General features: G+C 39.3%; 2 protein-coding genes and 1 long non-coding RNA gene across 3 annotated transcripts; 2 read left to right on the top strand and 1 right to left on the bottom strand.

Annotated features, from left to right (window-relative positions):
• The first annotated feature begins 1,078 nt into the window (after window positions 1-1,078).
• On the top strand, window positions 1,079-9,081 carry LOC144663720 (UDP-glucuronosyltransferase 2B31-like). Its single transcript, XM_078524760.1, has 5 exons — window positions 1,079-1,692; window positions 4,419-5,031; window positions 5,928-6,134; window positions 6,516-6,804; window positions 8,243-9,081. The coding sequence occupies exons 1-5, from the start codon at window positions 1,549-1,551 to the stop codon at window positions 8,526-8,528; spliced, it is 1,539 nt and encodes a 512-aa protein (XP_078380886.1). The 5' UTR covers window positions 1,079-1,548; the 3' UTR covers window positions 8,529-9,081.
• Window positions 9,082-9,156: 75 nt separating this feature from the next.
• On the top strand, window positions 9,157-12,278 carry LOC144663788 (uncharacterized). The gene is made up of 2 exons (XR_013572664.1): window positions 9,157-10,316; window positions 12,083-12,278. It is a non-coding gene; the product is annotated as an uncharacterized LOC144663788 (long non-coding RNA).
• Window positions 12,279-17,880: 5,602 nt separating this feature from the next.
• Window positions 17,881-19,976, bottom strand: LOC144663735 (uncharacterized). Its single transcript, XM_078524778.1, has 2 exons — window positions 19,750-19,976; window positions 17,881-19,397 (listed from the first exon to the last, which is right to left on the bottom strand). Exons 1-2 carry the CDS (start codon window positions 19,861-19,863, stop codon window positions 18,360-18,362), a joined length of 1,152 nt encoding a protein of 383 aa, XP_078380904.1. The 5' UTR covers window positions 19,864-19,976; the 3' UTR covers window positions 17,881-18,359.
• Between the last annotated feature and the right edge of the window lie 1,967 nt (window positions 19,977-21,943).

Genomic DNA, 21,943 nt, shown 5'->3' with positions numbered 1-21,943 from the left:
CATTTTTTCTTCATTCTTCAAATTTATCTAAACGAATTGCAAGCGTATAAATACAAGCGTACTGCAGGTTTATTGGATGTGTCTGGTTTATTGGACCGATATTCTCTTAGTACGGTCCCGAGCAAGCTTGGTCAATATATATATATATATATATATATATATATATATATATATATATATATATATATATATATATATATATATATATATAATATATAAAATATTACACGACTGAAAAAAAAAAGAATTTTACAAATTTCAACAGAAAGCTGGATGGATACGACGTACGGAAATCTGATCTGACCGAAGGCGCACAGGCTGTTTCCGTGGGAAGAGGGTTCCCTTACTTTGTTTTACAAACCAAAAGCGAAGCGCACGCGGTTCAAACATATAGAATTCAAATGAATATAACCCTCACGAGGCTCAGAAAGTATCAGAGGGTTCTAAGGGACATAGAAGGAAAGTAGGCGAAGTTTTCGTTTTATGAAAGTGTTTTAGGAACACTGGCTGAATCCTGTATGAGTCGTGACGTCATTCGCGCGCGTCGCTATTAAAACATTCGAGAGGGTTTTTCATGCCTATCGAGTTTATTGTGTTTCTTCCTTCGTTTCTTTTCTTTCTTTCTTTCTTTCTTTTTTCTTTCTTTCTTTCTTTCTTTCTTTCTTTCTTTCTTTCTTTCTTTCTTTCTTTCTTTCTTTCTTTCTTTCTTTCTTCCTTTGTTTGTTTGTTTGTTTGTTTGTTTTTTTCTTTCTTTCTTTTCTTCTTTCCTTTTTTTTCTTTTTGCGCGCGGGATCGTTCGGGACAATACTCGGTCCAATACTACGAAAACTGGACCGGCAATTGAGCAGTCGGATTGGTAGATTTTAGCTATTCGCCCACTGACTACCTGAATCGTGTAATCAAAGACTTCTATCGATACAGAATTTTATACAAGACAAACAATTACATCCATGTGGATAATTTCTACAAAGCAAATATGAAAAGAACTTCTTGCAGTCGTCTACATAGGCATGGACAGGAAACAAACAACAACAACAAAACTAATGCATGACTAGCTTCAATTGGTCCGCATATTTACTCGTCTAACAAATTTATGCCTGGTATTGTTTTATTTTCTTCTGTTTTGCATGTGTTGTTTTATATTGTATTATGAAGACAATTCAATAACTTAGTTAAGTTAGTTTTCTTGTTTGCTTGTTTGTTTGTTTGCATGTTTAAACTACGCCACCCTCGTACTAACAGGCGCTTGAAGAAGAAGAAAAATGGGAGATTGTGTTGCTACTATTGTAAAATCGATGTAAAACAATACACTTCCATGGGTAAGTTTGTCGCCAGTTGACAGAATCACCAGATATATGTTGCGTGAGCTTGCGGTTTATGCAAATGAGATTCAGAGAGCAAGTCAGTTGGAAATCAACCCAATAGGGCGTTAAGGAAGCTAATTAGAATACTTCGTTGGCAATGGTGCCATTACTTACTTACTCCAAGTTCACTCATTCTACATTTGATTCGAGCTAGATTGGTGGTAGAAGCAGGCGATCGTTAATCATGTGGATCGCAGTAATCTTACTTTGTACTATTTCTTATCCATCTTACGGAGCGAAAATACTCGGCGTGCTGGGGACGGAATCAAAGAGCCGTTATTCAAACATCAGGAATGTGGCAGATGAACTAGCATCGAGAGGACATGAGGTTTGTTTACGTTTGCTCGATCTGTTAGCTACAATAGAATGATCTCGTCCATTCCCTATCTCACCCCCAACTTCGGTGTATTAGATAAATAGAATTTTGGAGGCACGCTGCTCGGCGATAAGTACATTCTGTCATCGCCCTACTGCCCTCGCTTGTTCCCTAATTGAGGTTATCAAGGAGTAGTAAGCAGTTGATAGGAAGCAGTTTTAGGCAATCTCTGAACTTGGTGACAGAGATGAGTACTGATAAACCCAGAAATTCAAATCTTTGGAGGGGTTAAAATCGATTTTTGAGAGTGTGCGACGAACCTTAACTAAACAAATCAATAATGTCGCATGGCTGTACCTGATAAACAAGCACACAGTTCCCTCAAAATCAAACAAAATACCAGAGTTTGAAAAAAAAAAAACAGTCTACTTTATACCCACAAAAGGCCCGACTTTAGCTTAAAAATACTATATACCTACTAAACATCTTCCTGTATACCGTATACCTTTACACCTTGGCCGATTCTGGGACTGATTGATGCCATAATAAATTAAACAGTCTACTTCATAAACCTGCATGGCAGTGTGCAGTGCGTCCATTCCAAATCATTCGATGACTAACATTTGTTTTTGCTTCTCAAGATGTCAGAGACAATTTCTTCGTTGTTGTACTAGACTGCAGCTGCGTTCGGCCTCCCTTTTGATTTAAATTCCGTGGGAACTTCTGACGGGACGAACACGAAAGCGAGCTCGTATATAAAGCAAAAGAGAGACTGCTCACAGTCAACCAAATTATTAGATAAAAGACAGAATATTTGCCCTTTTTTAGGCGATGACAAATCGCCTTATGCTGTGGCCCTAGTTTGGTGTGAGAATTACCCTCGTCCCCAGGTTCTTCTCGGCAACGAATTTTCGAGGTTAAGGATTAGTACCTAAACACATGCGACACGTTTATCTGCATTCTCGTCCCCATATGGGGACCAGAATGGTCAAGTTTAGGACAATACATCACCGCAAGGAACACAAAGCAAAATACTCCTTGAAAGTTAGAAAGGACTTATACAAAATATAAACGAAAGAGTCAAATTATATTTGGCGAGTTCTATCAGATTCAGTATAAAACAAACTTCTTCTGCATTTTTTTTTTCTGTTTAAAACAATTACGAGACCGCGTTTGACCTCGGTCGTTCAAGAGATTTATCTTATATCATATATCAGGAGTTAAAGGAGATGTCACGCAAGGAGATAACACAATATTTAGTGTACGTTATTTTTTAACAAATTTTCTGAAAATATTAAAGATATTTATTTAAATGTCATCGCCTCTGCATGCACTGCATGCCGTTTATTTAGTGTTTGCTGTTAAATTGGCCATTTTTTAATGTTTACCTTTTCCGGAGAAAAATGCCGTTAAGCATTTGAGGGTTTTTCGTGAAAAACCTATAGTCTTTTAGCATTGTAAATTCTTATCTTCTCTTTGAAAATCGGTAATGAAATCACTCATGATCTTTGAGCCTGTGCTGTGTGTTCTCCTCGGAAATCTTCGTACATCTTCGGTAGTCTTTGGAAATCTTCCGAAATGATCGGGAATCGTCGGAAAATAACCGACAACTTCTTGATATACTAAACAAAATAATATTGACCTTTTTGGCCTTTTTCTTTCTAGATAAAATTTACTGTTACAGTGATATGTTTACTGTTAGTTAGTGTTAAAATGCCTAAAATTTAACTGTTTCATGTTACAGAGCAAAAAAGTTAAATGCTTAGTGTTATCAAGGTACGCCCATTGAGTCCCTCCTGAAACGATCTATGCCGCAATAGGAATTTACTTCTCGTACTTCCAAAACCCTTTCAAATCCAAACTTAAAAGGTAAAAAAAGTTTCTATGTAGTTGGAAAAGAAAAAAACGAAAACGTTTAAGAAATAACATCGCGAAAACTCTGGGCCTTTCAAAACTACCTCCATGTACCAGTCGACTGTGGAAAAAGGTAGATTCAATAGTTACTTTTAATGTTGTAGGGGACGGTAAACCACACAAGATTAAAACGAATGAACAAACGAATGTATATCAATATATCTTTCTTGTATAAGCCTGATTAAAGAATTGTTGATCCATGAAAGGCATATTCCATGAACGATGCAATTCAAATGTTTACTGGGAATTCGGAGAAAAAAAAATCGCCGATCTGTGACAGAATTAACGGAGTAATAAGATAGGTTGCATAAACCATGCTATTAAAGCTCCCAAATGTCTTAATTATGAATAAATGAAATATTACTAAGCTTACCAATGGTGGCTACCAGAATTCCATTCAGTCTTATCGCTTATGGGTAATGCTTTTCATATGGTTAACTTTTCTTCAATTTGATAAATACCTGTATACAGGCAAGCTGGATTTTAAGAAACATACATAAAATCATTAAGGCAAATACTCATTTCGGGTGTTATGAAAAGCATGACTTGCCAAAACTAAGAGCAAATTGTAGCAAGATGACGTTTTAGGTCAGTTAGTTTTTAAAAGCAATAAAAGATAAGAGGCCTCCTCACCTAGTCCTTATTAAACTAATTCATTTTTAATCAAGTTTCAAAACAAAGTTAACGGTGGTTTGAAAGTCTGATCTTAATAAGCATAAATGTTTAGTTTGTATTGAAAAGTTTGAGAAGATAATTGTATCGAAAGTATGATTACAGAACCTAAGTTCAGTTGTTTATCTTGCTTTCTTTTCTTTTCCTTTCAGGTCCTGTTAATTGTTCCCTCTGTTTTGTCATTTCCGCCATCAAAAACAGTTAAACATTCGGTTGTTGAATGGCCTTTTGACGCAGATTACTTGGAAAAAATAATTGCTACAAGTTCTCATTCTCGATCACGCTTGGAAATTATTCTACATGAAAGCAGAATGTGGGAAGATTTCTTTATGACTTGTTGTAGATCTTTGATAAGTCACGTTTTAAAACATCAAAAACAACTAACGCAATTCGACTTGATGTTTGGCGATGCAATTCCAGATTGTCACATGCTCATTTCCGACTTACTTAAGCTTCCTCGGATCGATATAAAACCAGCTTTTGCAATGAGATTACATCGAGATTTAAGCCTCACCTCGTATATTCCCGAAATGTTTTGCGGCTCAAACTGTAATTACAAAATGAGCTTTTCGGAACGAGTTCAAAACTCATTTTATGTGCTATTTGCGGCAACATCATACAAAACCTTTTGCGCTAGCTACAACGAACTAAAGACAGAATTCAATATAATGCCAGCAAGACCCTTTAAGGACTCTTTTAACATGGCGGAAATGGTTATCATCATGGGTCACTTTGCGTTGGAATATCCTCAGCCAATTTTACCTGGTAAGCAAATATATTATAATTATAATAATTTTATTTGTGACGACTAGGTAAGCTAAATAGAACTATTATATGAAGAGACCGGTATAGATCAAATGTAGGTCAGTTTTATCGTAAAGGGAGAGAAGTGAGAAGTAAGAAGGTTGAACAAGCCTTTTAAACCAATTCGCCACCTACGATTCGCTTGTAGGATGATCATTACCACCTGCTGATTTATGCATTTTTTTGTCAACGGCTGAAAGAAAAGTTATCGGCAAACGAAAAAAAAAAAACAACTTCAGTTGATCTGATAAAAAAGTCGAGATTTGTCACGGTTGAAATTTAACAACCAACAAATAGTAAATCATTTCAGAGTCATTGGCGATATTTTAATAAGTGTAATTCGCAAGCCTTACTTTTGCCAGACTAGTACCGTTATCACTGTTTGTTGCATTGATGTCCCGCAAACTTCAAAAAAGGAAAACAAAATGCAAATCGCTATTGTGTTTTGTGCACGGTCAAGACCAAAACATGCGAGCTAAACAGTGAACTTTGTCAAGCTATTCACTCTACCCTTAGCAACCATTCGATGACTACTGCGCACACTCGACTGCCCGGCAACGCTATGACGCATTTTTGAGTCGTGTAGTCCCCCCCCCCCCCCCTACCGGAAACAACCAATCACAGGCAAGTTGAGCTGTTTGGGAACCGCTTAACTTGATCTTCTTTTTGAAGTTAGATCGATCTTGAGCTGCTCTTCGAAAACTTACAGGCACATGATCAATTCGAATCCAGAAATAACCAGATTCAGTATTACTTGTTTCTAGATCGCTCTTTGGTAAGGGAATTGTTGATTGACAGGAATTGGAATGAGGTTAGTATCCACCCATGCTTAGATTCTTACGCATCTAAAATCACAGGTACCAAATTGGTGGGACCATTGACAGTGAAGCCTCCAAGTCCGCTTCCAATAGACCTGGAGCAGTTTATCAGTGGGGACGGAGACAAAGGTGTAATCCTGTTCTCATTAGGAACACTCGGAGACGCGATTTTGCAGGAACACCAAGTGGAACTGTTGGCTAAAGTTTTTGGGAGACTGGAACAGAGAATAATATGGAGATTAAAAAGTATGTCTTATGTTGTGTTGACACTGAAAAACTATGAAAAATATGATGAAGATAGGTGAAGGGTACACAGAATTGCTATTTTTAACGTTACGGTTGAAAGGCTGATATTACGTTCAAAACATGCTGCAGAGCTTTTGCAAGACAACCAACCAACCAGGCTGTCTGTCTGAATATGTCTGCCTGTCTGTCTGTCCGTCTGTCTGTTTGTCTCTTTGCCTGTCTGTCTGTCTGTCTGTCTGTCTGTCTGTCTGTCTGTCTGTCTGTCTGTCTGTCTGTCTGACTTTGGATCTTTACTTGTCCCAGCAAAATATCAAGAATGCTCTGAATTTTCGTCCATTTCGTGAGGTTTCTAACCCGACGATAACTTATTTTTCATTCAAGGAAACATTCCAGAGAATCTTTCCTCAAACATCAAAGTTCTGCAATGGATTCCACAAAATGACATATTGGCCCATAACAGCACCAAAGCCTTTATATCGCATACAGGTCACAACAGCTTATATGAAGCAGCTTTCTATGGCGTACCGCTGGTTTGTGTGCCGCTTTTTGCTGACCAATTCAGTAACTGCGTGCAGGCTCAGTCGGTTGGCATGGCAATTGGTATTAATATAAAAACTACGAGTGGTGATGAGATATACCATTCAATAAGACGAATTCTTGAAGAACCAAGGTAACTTTGTAATTTTGTGAAATAACTATTTAAACAATAGAGTATTTCTGTCGAGGAAATATCAGCTGATAGTTGCCCCGCGAAATTTGATGTTATTAAAACAAATATTCTAGTTTTAAGGACATCAAGGCCCCGTTTACACGGGTCCGGACAAATTTTTGCACGGACAAAAACTTGCACGGTTCCACCTTGCGTTTACACGGGACCGGCGGAACTGGACGAATTTTTGAACGGCTAAGTGTGCACGTTTGGGACCTGAAAAAAGCAGGTCAAATTTTTGACCGGCACGGTTCCATATTTCGTACGGACTCGTGTAAACACCCGAACCGTGCAACTTTTTGCACAGATAGCGCGGTTAAGGCCTGGAATCTAGTTATATTTTGCCTGGTTGCTTAGCAAAAATGAAACATTTTGTTGCATTATGCCCCTATTTTGTTACATTTTGTTTTAAAAATTTAAAAATTTGAGGCAAAAGAAACCCAGAAAGCAGTTCACAGATATGAGAAGACGAGCGGCGGCAGCCTGCATCGCTATTTTGGCGGGATTAGCTGGGCTTTTGTCGAACACGTTGCTGCAAATGGCCATTGTTTCCCATCTTCATCGATCGAGGCATCATGGATCAATTCCCCTGCTTTTCTTGCTTTGTAGTCTATAACTACATTAAGCAACAAATTAATTTCTTCATCAGACCACGTAAAGTTCTTGTCTGCCGCTTCTGCCGCCATGTTTGATTTGCCGCGTGCTGCATTAGCTGCAACGTGATTGGCTTAAAACATTAGCGATAACCAATCACAACAGACACGTAAAAAAGCCATTCAAATGCCGCGACTGGTCTAAAATTTGCACGGTTCCGTGTAAACACCACTGCAATCTGTAACAAAATTTGCACGGATCCATGTAAACAGGCGGTCCAGGTACAAAATTCGTCCGTGCAAAAATTTGTCCGGACCCGTGTAAACGGGGTCTTGGACCCCGTTTACACGGGTATTTCCAAGGGGCAGCTATCAGACCGATAGATCCGAGACAGAAATACTCTATCGTTTTTATTGTTCACTGGACTAAATTTTCTTGCTCGTGTCCATTAAACAACGAGCATGCTTTCAGGATAAAAAAAAAATTAAATTGAAAATCGAATTTTGACAAACACCCACTCCCTCTCTCTCCTACCTTAAAGATTGTTGTAGAGTCTTCGTTGAGTTTATCCACCCTAGATTTTCATTTACTTGACAATGCACAATGAAAACATGATAGCGTAAAAATTAATGTATGTTAGTGAATTGAGAACGCATACGCATCTGTAAATGAAATAATACACGTGTAAATCGGTTCTTGAATACAATTCGAATCCATAACCCATGCAATGTCGATCCGAATGCCCTCCCACAAATTTACTTGTCTTGATTGACTCCTAATTTATGTCTATGTCTATTCTCCTTAGCTTCAAGGGTAACGCTACTCGCATCTCGAGATTGTTGCGTGACAGTCCGCGAAGTTCCGTCCAGCAAGCCGCTGACTGGATTGATTATGTCCACAGACACAAAGGAGCCAAGCACCTCAGACCAGAAGTGTACAATCTCTATTGGTTTCAATATTATCTCTTGGACGTACTTGTATTCCTTGTAACTGCACTTTTTGCATTCTGTATATCAATCAGAATGTTGTTTCGTGTGTTGTGTAAGGTTGTCACCAAGATAGCAAAGGTTGGTCATCCGAAGCAAGAATGAAAACTGCTTCCCAAAAAAATTAAAACTATGTAACGATGATTATGTAAGACTTTCAGCAGCACTGATTTCTAGTGTAATTTCACTAGTAACACTTTTGTTCGCGTTTCGTATATGGGTATCACAGTTTCAATTCGCCGGTTCAGATTTCCTTGCTTACGGCGAGTTAAGGTAAAATACCTAAAAGCCTAAATCATGCGAAATTCCGCTCGATTCAGGTTGCTTTTGCTCCGTAAAATGCAATTACAGATTAGGCGGATTACGAAGAAATTTGACCTGTTCTCTTAAGGTTGTGATGTAATTTTAATACTGTGGACTCGACTTGCCAGTTAACAGACTGGAAAGTCGAAAATATATTTTTGTAGCAGCCTTTCTATATTTGTCAACCACTCATATAACTGTAACCGTCTATTTCCATTTTTACTTAGTTTTTTCAGGTCCTGAAGAAGGTTAGTTTTGTCAAGCCGAAATATTAAGCAATACAATTTATTTAGCTGTTTTAGCTGTCCGATCAGCCTTGCATTTGGTTTAACAAATCATACTTTACCGTTAAATCTGTTTGTTGTTGTTGTTTTTTTTTTTTCAAATTCTAGACCTGGAATACCTTTAATAATTCAATATGGTCGTTTCGTTGGGATTTTTAACAAGTTTCTGTTCGATTATTAATATTTGTTACACTATTTACATTGTCCTCAATTAGCACAGCCGTGCTAAATACATTGACATTTATTTTATATACATTTTATTCTGAATGGGCACGCGGAAGAAAATTTAGATATGGACAATAACGGCGTTTTTTTTTAACCGATTTGTCTGACAGTTTATCCATGGCAAATTGCATATTAGCCCTAGAAGATTGGCTTGACGAATCTTCTAAAATTCGCTTCTCGTTTTAAGGATCATCACTTTTCCGCGGGACAACTACAGTAGAATCCCGATTGCTCAAACCTCTAGGGAAAACAAAAATTGCTTCGACAAATCGGCCAGGCTCGAGAAATCGAGGGTAAAATTACAGAGAAGTAGTACTATCCAAGGGAAACGAAAATTGTTTCGGATACCGGGTTCCTCGAGAAATTAAACCGAGGGTTCGACAGATCGGGATTTTACTGTTTCAGCTGATACCTTATTGTTACTTATTTTCGCGGGACTTATTTTTCGCGACTTTTTAAAAATCGCGAAATTAAAGACCCGCGAAAATTAGTTTTAAACGATTTCTATTATATTTTTTTATGTTAATTACGTGTTTTTGGCCACATCGCGAAAATTAAGTCTCGCGAAATATTCCCGTTCCATTTTCGCGAAATTAAGTTCCCGCGAAAATAAGTAACAATAAGGTAGTTACTCGACAGAAACACTCTACACTTCATTGTTTATCTGTGTAGGATAACGTAGTGAACATATATTTTGATTGACTTTGAGGTTTATGTACCTTGGGTGCCAGAGGTTTTTCTTGCGCGGTTTCCGGTGTCGGTCATGACCCAGGGTAAGGTTTATGCTAATGACATTCAAATTAGAGCTGGCTTCGTGTACGATTATTGAGACCTTGCTGCATGCAAGATTACAATCTGCAAGCATCCCATGATATCTTGTTGTAAATTTGCATCGAGCTAGATTGTTGTTAGTTACAGGCAATCAGCAACTATGTGGATCAATGTGATCTTGCTTTGTACTGTATCTTATATATATCCATCGAAAGGAGCGAAAATACTCGGCGTGCTGGCCACGGAATCAAAAAGTCGCTACTCAAACATCAGGAATGTGGCAGATGAACTGGCATCGCGCGGGCATGAGGTATGTAAACATTTTCTCAATTTGTTAGCTATGATAGTGTGATCTCGTACGCTCTCTGTTTCTACCTCCTAAATAAATAAAATGCAATGTTAAAGGCTCGCAGCTCGGCCATTAATACATTAGTTTAGCCTAAGGCGAAATTAATCATTGAATTAATGCGAAAATTTTGGCACATATGATGACAGTTGACATTTATCCTATCGATTATCCTAGGAGAAGATAAAGGTAATCACTCAAAAGCGCGGGATTGCAGAAAAAGCGTTCAATAACTATTTACATTTCATAAATTTTATGGGAAAGCAGTATTTAACATTATAGCTCAGGGAGCAGAGGAGTTCGGTTAGAATTGATCAATAAAATACGTCTTACCTCTTTGAAATGCACTCTTGCGTATTTCTTATCCGTAATCAGCCCATTATGCGACCCAAAACGCACTCATTTGCGACGTTCTAATGCTTCGAATCTCAACAAAACCCGTACGATCGTTTTGGCCGCCATCAATTTGAAATGTACCAACCGCTGACTGCGCCCTCGGAAAGCGAAGCTTTCCGAGCGAGGCACGAAGTGCGCTTTTAGCGACCACAGTCAAATCAGTCAGCGGTCGATACATTTCAAACTTATGGCGGCCAAAACGATCGTACGGGTTTTGTTGAGATTCGAAGCATTAGAACGTCGCAAATGAGTGCATTTTGAGTCGCATAATGGGCTGATTACGGATAAAATGTTTCTTTTTAAGTACTGGTTTTTAGTGGCCCACCCCGGGTTTTTTAACAAGTGCCCCCCCCCCCCCCCCAACCAAAATAACAGTAACAAGAACATTGGCTTACCACTTTGGTCAGAAACTCCCAAAAATCTTCGAGATCGAAAGTTTGCAATTTCTCGGTGTCTTTCAGAGTCCCTGAAATGTTATTTTAGGTCATTGTGGTAGAATGTTTGTACTGTTGTAGATGTAGTCTCTGTATTTTAAATTGATACTAATAGTTGCTGGTTTTGAGGTAATGATGTTAAGTACAAAGCAAAGTATGGGGGAATGCTCCCCAAGGAAAGTTTAGATTGTTAGAAACTTAGGCATTCTGGTAGATTATTTATTCCATTGTAGCAACCTCGTTCCCAGGAGATGTTGTTTCTGCAGTTTAAAGGGATAATAATAGTTGGGGGGGGGGGGGTGAGAGATGCCCCCTCCCGCTGGGGAAAATTAAATTTTTTAGAACCCCAGAAACGATGTTTTAGGTATTCTGATAGAATTTTTTCACTATTACAGATGCTGTCAAATGAAAAGTTTAACCATGACCCACCCCCTAATGAAGGAGCCCCATGTACTTTATGACCGGTCCCATTTTCAGCACCATATGAGGGTATTTTGAGTAACTCTGACAAGATATTAACCGATATACCTGAAACGATGGAAAACAGTATTGATCCGCGCCTGCGCAACGGTGGTTTGGAAATATCATCATAACCCACGGACGTACAAGGGGCAGGGGTGGATGCCACTCCCTTGAGGGTTTTTTTCCGTAATTTTGAAAAGATGATTTACTCTATAAAGCTGAAACTTAAAGTCGTTGTTCAGATTCATCACTTGCGAAAATTGTGATATTTCAAGCATGTGCCAAAACATGTGTCACCTTATAGAGTAAGGGGAACTGGTTACTCAGTACAATATAATTTTGCTGCGAATTAATAGAACGAAAAACCTAAGAAGGAGTGTTCCACGAAGAATAAAAACCCAATTTCAGTTGTTTATCTTGCTTTTCTTTTCTTTTCAGGTCCTGTTAATTGTTCCCACTGTTTTGTCATTTCCGCCATCAAAAACAGTTCAAACATTCGGTTGTTGAATGGCCTTTTGACGACGAGGCTTACCAGGAAAAAATAATCGTAACAAGTTCTCACTCTCGATCTCGCTTGGACATTATTTTACATGAAAGCAAAATGTGGGAAGACTTTTTTATGACCTATTGTAGATCTCTGATAACTCACGTTATAAAACGCAAAAGAGAACTAAAACAATTCGACTTGATGCTTGGCGATTCACTTCCGGATTGTCACGTACTCATTTCCGACTTGCTTGGGCTTCCTCGGATCGATATAAAACCAGCTTTTACAATGAGATTACATCGAGATTTAAGCTTCGTTTCGTATATTCCTGACATGTTTTGCGGCTCAAACTGTAATTACAAAATGAGCTTTTCGGAACGAGTTAAAAATTCATTTTATGTGCTATTTACGGCAACATCATTCAAAAGCTTTTGTTTTAGCTACAACAAACTAAAGACAGAATTCGATATAATGCCAGAAAGACCTTTCGAGGACTCTTTCAACATGGCGGAAATGGTGATCATCATGGGACACTTTGCGTTGGAATATCCTCAGCCAATTTTACCTGGTAAGCAAACATGTCATAATTATATTTCACTGACTATGTGACGACAGGGTGACCTAATTAAACAGAGCGATAGCTCGGGTACAGAAGTTGTGCCATTTGTTGCAGGGGCGGATCCAGGATTTCAAAAGGGGGGGGGGGGGGGGGTGGATGGCAGACCATTAGGGCCTAACCCTAACCCTAACCCTAACCCTAAGTGGCGGCAGACAACGAAACGTGGCGTAACAACAACCAGACATGAGCGAGAGCTAATTTTTCTTTCTTTATTTATTTTCTATTTCAAATAAAGTGACATTTCGATTTTTTTTTACTGAAAAATGGGGGGAGGGTGGATATCCACCCTATCCACCCCCCCCCCCCCTGTATCCGCCCCTGTGTTGCTTGTCAGTTTCCAGTCTCCCATCGGGAAAAAAAAAAAACAAACAAACCAACAAAAACACACAATCGGAAACTTAATTATAAATTGTATGCGCCATCTTTTTCGGTCGGCCTGCTGATTTTGGAAAGTTACTTGTCATTCTTCAACGTTCATTCCAATTAATATATAATGGCTTTTGGTAAACATCTCAGGCTTTCCGAATGATGATCGAAATTGGAAAGAAAAGTGTGTGCACCCAAAAAAATGGCTAACGGTGTAAGAGCGATGCTCGAAAAGTCCTTTGTTCACGCACCAACATCTTGTAACACTTAATGGCGCTGCGTCATAGGAATTTCGCAGATTTTTGGTCTAAACTGTTCTGAAATTATTGATAGATTCCGGTACCTTAACCCATAATAACGTTATCTTTCAACATTTAAGGGGGATACAACCTGAATTTGCGGATATAATTCAGATTGCGGCTATAAATATCGGTTATAGTGGTCATGCACTTAGCGTCATATATCTTCGAGATAGCTAGCTTACAGGCATTGCACTGAAACAGAGGAAAAAATATTTTAAATGAACATAACGAGGCTAAAAATCCCAACTGGCAGGAGGTAGACCAGTTGGTTATGTACAAAGCGTGATCGAGGATTTGAACTCGGACAACTGAGAAACAAAGTTAGTAGTGGCAGATCTTGAAGTGGGGACCTCTAGATTACAACACAAGCGCCCTAAACCACTCGGCCACTCTTGCCTCCTCGAAATCCAAAAGCTCATTAAAGTGACAATAATTGACCGTTATCCACTCTCTCTTTGATTCACTTTCATTTATAGTTTATAAATTTGAGTAACATTTTATTTAAAATCACAGTGGTACTTTGTCTATCACAGCTAAGTTTCTCGGATACATGCGATTGCAAAAGTTGAAGGATACGATCACTACGGCTGAATTTGAGGACGTTAATGCAGCCAAGAATGAAGAAGCTTTCGCGGAGTTAATACAATTTCTAGACGACAAAAGCCTTTCCCTTGTAATGAGAGATGCACAGGATGACGGGAGGAAAGCATTAAAGATTTTAAGAGCACACTACGCTGGTACAGGCAAGCCGAGAGTGATCTCGTTGTACACGGAACTGACCTCGCTTGTGAAGTCAGCACACGAGACAGTGACAGACTATGTCATACGAGCAGAGACCGCGGCAACAGCTCTTAAAAATGCCGGTGAAACCGTGACGGATAGCCTTCTCATAGCGATGGTACTGAAAGGCCTACCAGAAGAATACAAGCCGTTTGTTGTCGTTATTACTCAAAGCGAGAAAGAACAAACATTTGGCGAATTTAAAGTGGCCTTACGAAGCTTCGAAGACACAGAGCGAGCGAGTATAGCGACGGGAAATCACTCAGTTATGAAAACTGAACACAAGCAAGAATCCCAGCCGAATATCACCTGTTTTCAATGTGGCCAGCCAGGGCACATTGCTCGCTTCTGTGGTAATAAAGACAAAGGCAGGAACGGACGGGGGCACTGGTGCAACACGTGCCATAATTCATCACACAGTGACAGAACATGTCGACGCAAAAGAAAGAACAAGACCGACAAAGTCAGTTAGGCTTCTGAGACTTTGGAGGATTCTGATGAGGAAGTGGAGCATTCATTTGCATTTGAGACCAATGCCTATGTAAATGGGAACACTACTGGGAAGCCAAATGCCCTACTGGTGGATTGCGGTGCGACCACTCACATCATCAATGACGAGTCCAAATTCAGCAAATTTGATGACAAGTTCACACCAGAAAAGCACTACATCGAGCTAGCAGATGGGACACGATCCAACAACGTGGCACTCAAGAGAGGGGATGTTGAGATAACCATCATGGATACCACTGGAAAGTATGTCAGTGCAACACTGAAGAATGCGTTATACATTCCTGCATACCCGCAGAACATATTTTCAGTGCAAGCTGCGACTGAAAGAGATGCTTCAGTGACTTTCAATCCTGACTCTGCTGAATTAGTTTACAAGGATGGTACCAAGTTTAACATCGAGAAGCATTGTAGACTGTACTATCTTAGTACCTTCGACAAGAATGACACTGACTCTGTTAATTATACTTGTGACCTGAAGGGTTGGCATGAAATACTAGGACACTGTAATTATGAGGACATCTTGAAACTAAAAGGTGTAGTGGAAGGTATGAAAATAAGTAATAGTAGTTCTAGTAAACCCCAAGATTGTAATGTTTGTATTGAAGGAAAGATGACCCAAAGTAGGAATAGGAATCCTGATACTCGTGCTACTGCACCATTAGAATTAGTTCATACAGATTTGGCTGGACCTATCGATCCAGCTTCTAGAGAGGGTTTCAGATATTCCATAGCTTTTACAGATGACTATTCAGGAGCAATTTTTGTATATTTTCTGAAACGTAAGAGTGACACTGTAGCTGCAACAAAGAAGTTTTTAGCAGACACAGCACCATACGGAGAGGTCAAATGTATTAGATCGGATAATGGTGGTGAATTTATTTCTCAGGAATTTAAATCTCTGCTGGAGAAAAATAAGATAAAGCATGAAATGTCTGCACCCCATTCTCCCCACCAAAATGGGACGGCAGAGCGACACTGGAGAACCTTGTTTGAGATGGGAAGGTGTTTACTCCTGCAAGCCAATCTGGGCAAAGGGTTTTGGCCCTATGCGGTAATGGCAGCTGCGTACATTCGCAATCGGTGCTTTAACAACCGCCTTAAGCAAACTGCATACTTTGCTATCACTGGCAAGAAGCCAAATTTGTCAAACATGAGAGTTTTTGGATCTGAATGCTATGCATATAAGCAGAATAAGAAGAAATTGGATCCCAGGTGCACCAAAGGGATTTTCCTTGGGTATGATAAAGAGAGTCCTGCCTATCTGGTGTTAATCCCAGAGACGGGCAAGATTATGAAGTACAGGGTGGTGAAGTTCCCTAGGAGAGGGGTACATGTTGAACGACAGACCCAAACTGAAATTCCACTGGGTGATGATGATTTCATGCCATCACGACACAATACTAACCCTGATACTTGTAGTGAATCTGATGTTGACAGATCCGGAGAGGGTCTGGATGAACTTGCTGAAGGACCTAAGGTTGAGAATGAACCTAGTCCTACTTCACAGCCTCGTGATGAAAGTGTGAGACGCTCCACGAGGGAGAGAAGACCCCCAGCTTACCTGAGAGATTATGTCACAAACATGAAGGATAGTGATCAGGTACTGACGAGTGTAGATTACTGTTACAAATTTTCTGCTTTCCCTCAAACTTACCAAGAGGCTATGGAATCACCTGAGTCTAGTAACTGGGAGGCAGCAATGAAGGAAGAGATGAATTCTCTAACTGAGAATAACACATTTACTTTGTCTCCTTTGCCAGAGGGCAAAAATTCAGTGGGGGGCCGTTGGGTGTACACTATCAAAGAAAGTTCCAATGGTGCTAAAACTTACAAAGCAAGGTATGTTGCTAAGGGTTACAGTCAAGTGAGAGGTGTTGATTATCAGCAGACGTTTGCACCAACAGCTAATCTCACATCAGTGCGTGTGCTAATGCAAATGGCAGCACAACACGATTTGATTTTGCATCAGATGGATGTGAAGACGGCATATCTCAATGCCCCTATTGATTGTGAGATCTATATGGATCAAGCTGAGGGCTTTGAAGTTCCCCCGGGGAGTGAAGGGAAACTTGTGTATAAGTTGAACAAATCTCTGTATGGATTGAAGCAGTCGGGTAGGAATTGGAACCATGTACTACACTGTTTCTTGCAAGAGAATGATTTTGTACAAAGCCCTGTTGACAATTGTGTGTACACCAAACAGGTTGGAAGTGGACTTGTTGCTATGCTTATCTGGGTGGATGACATAATTATAGCAGCAAGCGACATGGTGTTATTGTCTAAAACTAAAAATGATGTTGGTGAGGTAAATGATCCTGTTTTAATCTTTGAGGATAATCAGGGGACAATTGCCTTGTCCACGAATCCAGTCAATCGACAGAGATCCAAACATATTGATGTGCGATACCATTTTATTCGCAATGTGCAGAATGCAGGCAAAGTAATCATTAAGTATTGTCCCACCGCCGATATGGTTGCTGATGTCATGACCAAACCAGTTACGAAGATTAAGTTGCAAAAATTCAAGAGTTATATTTTTGGTTCTTAAGACATTTGAGTTTTAATGTAGAAGTAATGTACAAGAGTTCTATATTTTGTTATAGTTTTACTCATTTGTCAACTGATAGTAAGCTGTATGTTTATATTTTAGCAATATGACCGTGTTCATGTGATTTTAGAACATACATAGGAAGAGATCAAGTGGGGGTGTTAGGATAATCTCATTAATATGTATAAGATCTGACGTCAATAAAGTCCCGGATGTTGTTGTTCCTCGAAGTGAAAACATGGCGTGGCGTGTTTGATCTATTCATAGTTAGTAGAGGGGACTGCCATCTCATGTGCGAAAAAGAAGTTGGGGAAGATGCATGCCCACAATGTTTGGAGTACCTGGTTTCCTCAAGAAAGCCCATAAAAGCAAAGGAAAGGCGGCTCTCCAAACCTGCAAGTGTCAAGGCACCAGTATCAAAAACTGATCCGGAAAGAATTAAACTGACATTACAACAACAAAGACTGAAATGTGCCGAACTTGAGCGAGAGCTAAATGAAATGCGAGCGGCAATTGTCAAAACAAACATTGAAGTCGATCATGAACTTAGCAATACATTTACATTTTGTATTATACACTGTACATGTACTGTAGATACAATTATTTCATGCCATTTGACAAAGATGTTTTAGTGCTTTTTAAATAATTAAGGTTTCTTGAAAGTTGAATTATGTGGTAATTCTTTAATGTAACCAAGATTACAGAGACCATTAAGGAGAACTTTTTTTTGATCATTCAAAGTGAAAATACTTGTCAAGAACAGCTTGCAGTTGTGTTTCATTATGACTGTGCTTGTGAGTGCAAGTGGTAATTATTAAGTGTAACAAGGAAATACAAAGAGACCATTAAGGTGAATTTTTGTATTGAACAGCTTGCAGTTGTGTTTCATCGCGACAGAGCATATAAAACAAGAAATATAATTTATTAAAGATCCATAAGTTCTTATAATCTCACTGATAACTTGAATGAATTCATTGTTTTACCAAACCTGAATCAAAGTTTAAAAAATTTCAGAGTTAACATGCCATTTATTGTCCTCGCTGCAAATGGTGGTTCTGATCACAATGTACTAATAAAGAAATCAAAAATGTAAATTAACAGTCTTATTCCTGCCTTTGTGGGTCATCACCTTGACAACTTCTACTAATTTCCTTGCGTAAAGCCTTTGCTTTGGTTTTAGTTGCCTTGATCTTGTAATGCTGAATGATATCCTTGGCAAAAGAGAACGAACGTACATGTACATACAGACTTATAATGCCACGCAAGACATCCTTACAAACATGACTGTCCGGTTCAAGTTCTGCATCTGATACCATCAAATTGTAATAAGCAAGGATGTCACTATCACTGGTTGCTTTGTTAGTGATGCCAGAAAGATCTAATCTTTGCAAGTCAGGCTTTGATGTGAACTGCCTAAAATGAATTTCTGCTTTTAAAAAAATTTGCTGCGCAGGCTGAGTGATTGACCAAAGTCCCCCACGGTTCAAGGCTGACACAAGTTTCTGGCTAGAGTCAGTTATGCTCTCCAGTTTTCCAGCTTTCAGTATTGCCATAGCTTGTTGGCTCTCGACTGAGTTAGTTCGTCCATGTTTTTTGTGTAAGTTGTGCAGAACATAACCTCCAAGATATTGCATCCCAGCTTTTTCCTTGTCTGACAACACAGTTTTTATATGATGACTGCTTTCGCTAGAGTGTTTTTGTTGCTTAGAGTATGCCAGCAAACAGTCAGCAACTTTCGTTGCCAGTAGTGTTGCTGCATTTCTAGAAATTCCACTGAAGAATTGGGTTGACTTTGCAGCAACTGTTGCATAATATTTGCCATAAAACTTTTCTGCATCTCCATTTCTTGCATATCCTTCATAGATTGCTTTGATAGCAGAGAATTCATTGCTGTCTTCTTGTAGCTGTTGGTATGAGTAATTGCTTAGCTCAGTCCTTAAATTTCCTGCAAAAACTTTCCTTTCCTTAACATTGCGGACAGCACGTTCAACTATTTCTGCCAGAACATTTGGGCTTAACTGTTGCACCTGCTCCAATTCTGCCTGTTGATTGTTGTGTTTTGCAGCCCTGTGTCTCTCATAACCTCCTCTTGTTTTGTACTTCTTTCCGCAGTCATTACAAACAATTTCTTGACGCTGAGCCTACAAAGATATCACAAACATTACTATTGTAAAATAAATAAACTACATGTATATACTTAAGAGTTTGAAAATAAAACTTCGGTGGCCACACAAAGTTTATCACTTAAAATAATTTCGACAAATCGCTACATTCCGAAGCTTTGAGCTCTTTAGAAGCTTTACATAAGCCTTCCTTGTTTCGCAGGAGCGCTAAACAAAAGTCGCATTAGAAGAAACAGCAATATATAAGCATAGTTTTTACGCGAGCGTTTGTTGAATTTCGTTTGTTTACACTCGTCGAGTAGCCTATCGTGGCAAATTTAAGCTCAGTAGTGCGAAATTACAACTCGAAATTGCAACTTTCTCAACTTACATTTCTAACTGCGACGGAAAATTGTTCCTCTACTTCTTCATCGTCTTCCAAAATACCCAAGATCGCTTCAAAATCTTCTCCCCATACAAACAAATCGTCTACACCGTCCGCCATCTTGAATGAACTTGTGCACGGTCAGAGTCACGTGACGGGTCTGTTCAACATCGCCGACCGCGCTATTGTTTAACCCTTTGATGTTTACCGGGTTTCACAACCAGTCACCTCTACTAACTATGATCTATTGATCCGAAAATCCGAACAATCCTCCCCCCGTCATGAACGAAACAAAAAGCCAGGTGGAAATGTTGGCTGAAGTCTCCGGGAGACTGGAACAGAAAATAATATGGAGATTAAAGAGTATGTCTTATGTTACATTTACACTTAAAGCTTGAAAAAAAAAAACATGATTTAGATAGGTGAAGCGTACACAGAGTTGCGATTTTCAACGTTACGGTTCAAAGGTTGATATTACTTAAGACACACAACCAACTTGTCGCTTGGTGTGTCGGTCTGTCGCTCACTCGGCCGGTTGGTTGGTCAGTCAGTCGGTTAATCTTTATTTGTTCCAGGGTGCTCTGAGTTTTTATCCATCTCTCTAGTTTTCTAACTCCCCAATAACTTCTTCTTTGTTTAAGGGCACATTCCAGATAATCTTTCCTCAAACATCAAAGTTTTACCATGGATTCCACAAAATGACATATTGGCCCATAACAGCACCAAAGCCTTTATATCGCACACTGGTCACAACAGCTTATATGAAGCAGCTTTCTATGGTGTTCCACTGGTTTGTGTGCCGCTTTTTGCTGACCAATTCAGTAACTGCGTGCAGGCTCAGTCGGTAGGCATGGCGATTGGTATTGATATGAAGACTGCGAGTGGTGATGAAATATACCATTCAATAAGGCGAATTCTTGAAGAACCAAGGTAATATATTTATTTTCATTGAAAAAATAAAAATAAAATGGCTATTCGACGAGGCTCCGCCCAAAGGAGTATTATTATCGGCCTAGTGGTATACAAAAGGGTATGGATTTCACGAATTCCTTTCATTAAGATCGTTTCAAGAGTGGTTAAGGGCGCTGGTGTTATAATCTGGAGGTCCCGGGTTCAAGACCTGCCCCTGCCACTAGCTGGATTTGTTTCTCGGTAGTCCCGGGTTGAAATCCTCCATCACGCTTTGTATATAGCCAACTGGTTTGCCTTCTGCTAGTTGGGATTTTTAACCCTGTTATATATGTTTCATTTAAAATATTTGTTTTGTCTGTTTCAGTGGCAAGTCTGTAAACTACCTATCTCGAAGCTAAGTGCATGACCACTTTAAACAACATTTACCCTTACATTTACAAGAGTATTGAAAAGGGATGCGTAATTTTGAAGGGTTATCTTTTCTGTGAATACTGGGATATAAAAAGCAACTAAAAGTTTGTTTCAATAAACAAGTGGCCTCCCTCCCCTACGCCACCCCCCCCCATTGCTCATAGAGTCCTCTTTTAGTTTATCCGCCATTGATGATTTTTTTTTTTTGCTTTAACGTGACAATGCACAATGAATGCATGGTTACGTAAAAAAAGCAATGCATGTGACTAAAGAACGCAGCTGGAAATCGAATTTGGACAAAAACAAGTCACATTCTTAAGTAGAATCCGAACCCATTACCCACGCGATGCCGATCCAAATGCAGTTTCCTCTCAGTGGGTTCGTACTTTATCGATAGATTATTATAACGGCATAACTGTCATTGAAACGGTGCAAGACAAATGCACATATCAATCTGGTAGACTAACGCACAATTACTTAATTCTGGTCTCGTAAACGTGATTAGATCACTTTAAGGGCGCTATTCGAAACAACGTTTTCACTAGGGTAACTTCGACCAGTGCTTCTGTTTGGCTAAGGTAGACATTTTAGTGAACTTGCCCGCAGTATAATATGGAACTTTCTGTCCTTCTTACCCCTCGTTTCTTGCGCGGGTAAACAGGCCTGCGTTTGGTTAGAAATTGCAACGGGTAGTTGCCGTTTTCAACTACAAACATTATCGCTTTCATTTTTAATGCTTTAATGATTATTTTCTTGTCATAATCAACAATAACCACTGGACTATTAGCCTCAGCTAATTGCTAATCTCTATGTGCATGTCTATTCTCCTCAGCTTCAAGGGTAACGCTACTCGCATCTCGCGATTGTTGCGTGACAG

Source organism: Oculina patagonica, chromosome 8, assembly GCF_052425735.1.
Source record: "Oculina patagonica isolate OP01 chromosome 8, crgOcupat, whole genome shotgun sequence".
Lineage (NCBI taxonomy): Eukaryota > Metazoa > Cnidaria > Anthozoa > Scleractinia > Oculinidae > Oculina > Oculina patagonica.
Note: the sequence above shows the minus strand (reverse complement) of the source record. Positions and strands in the feature narration are given on the sequence as shown.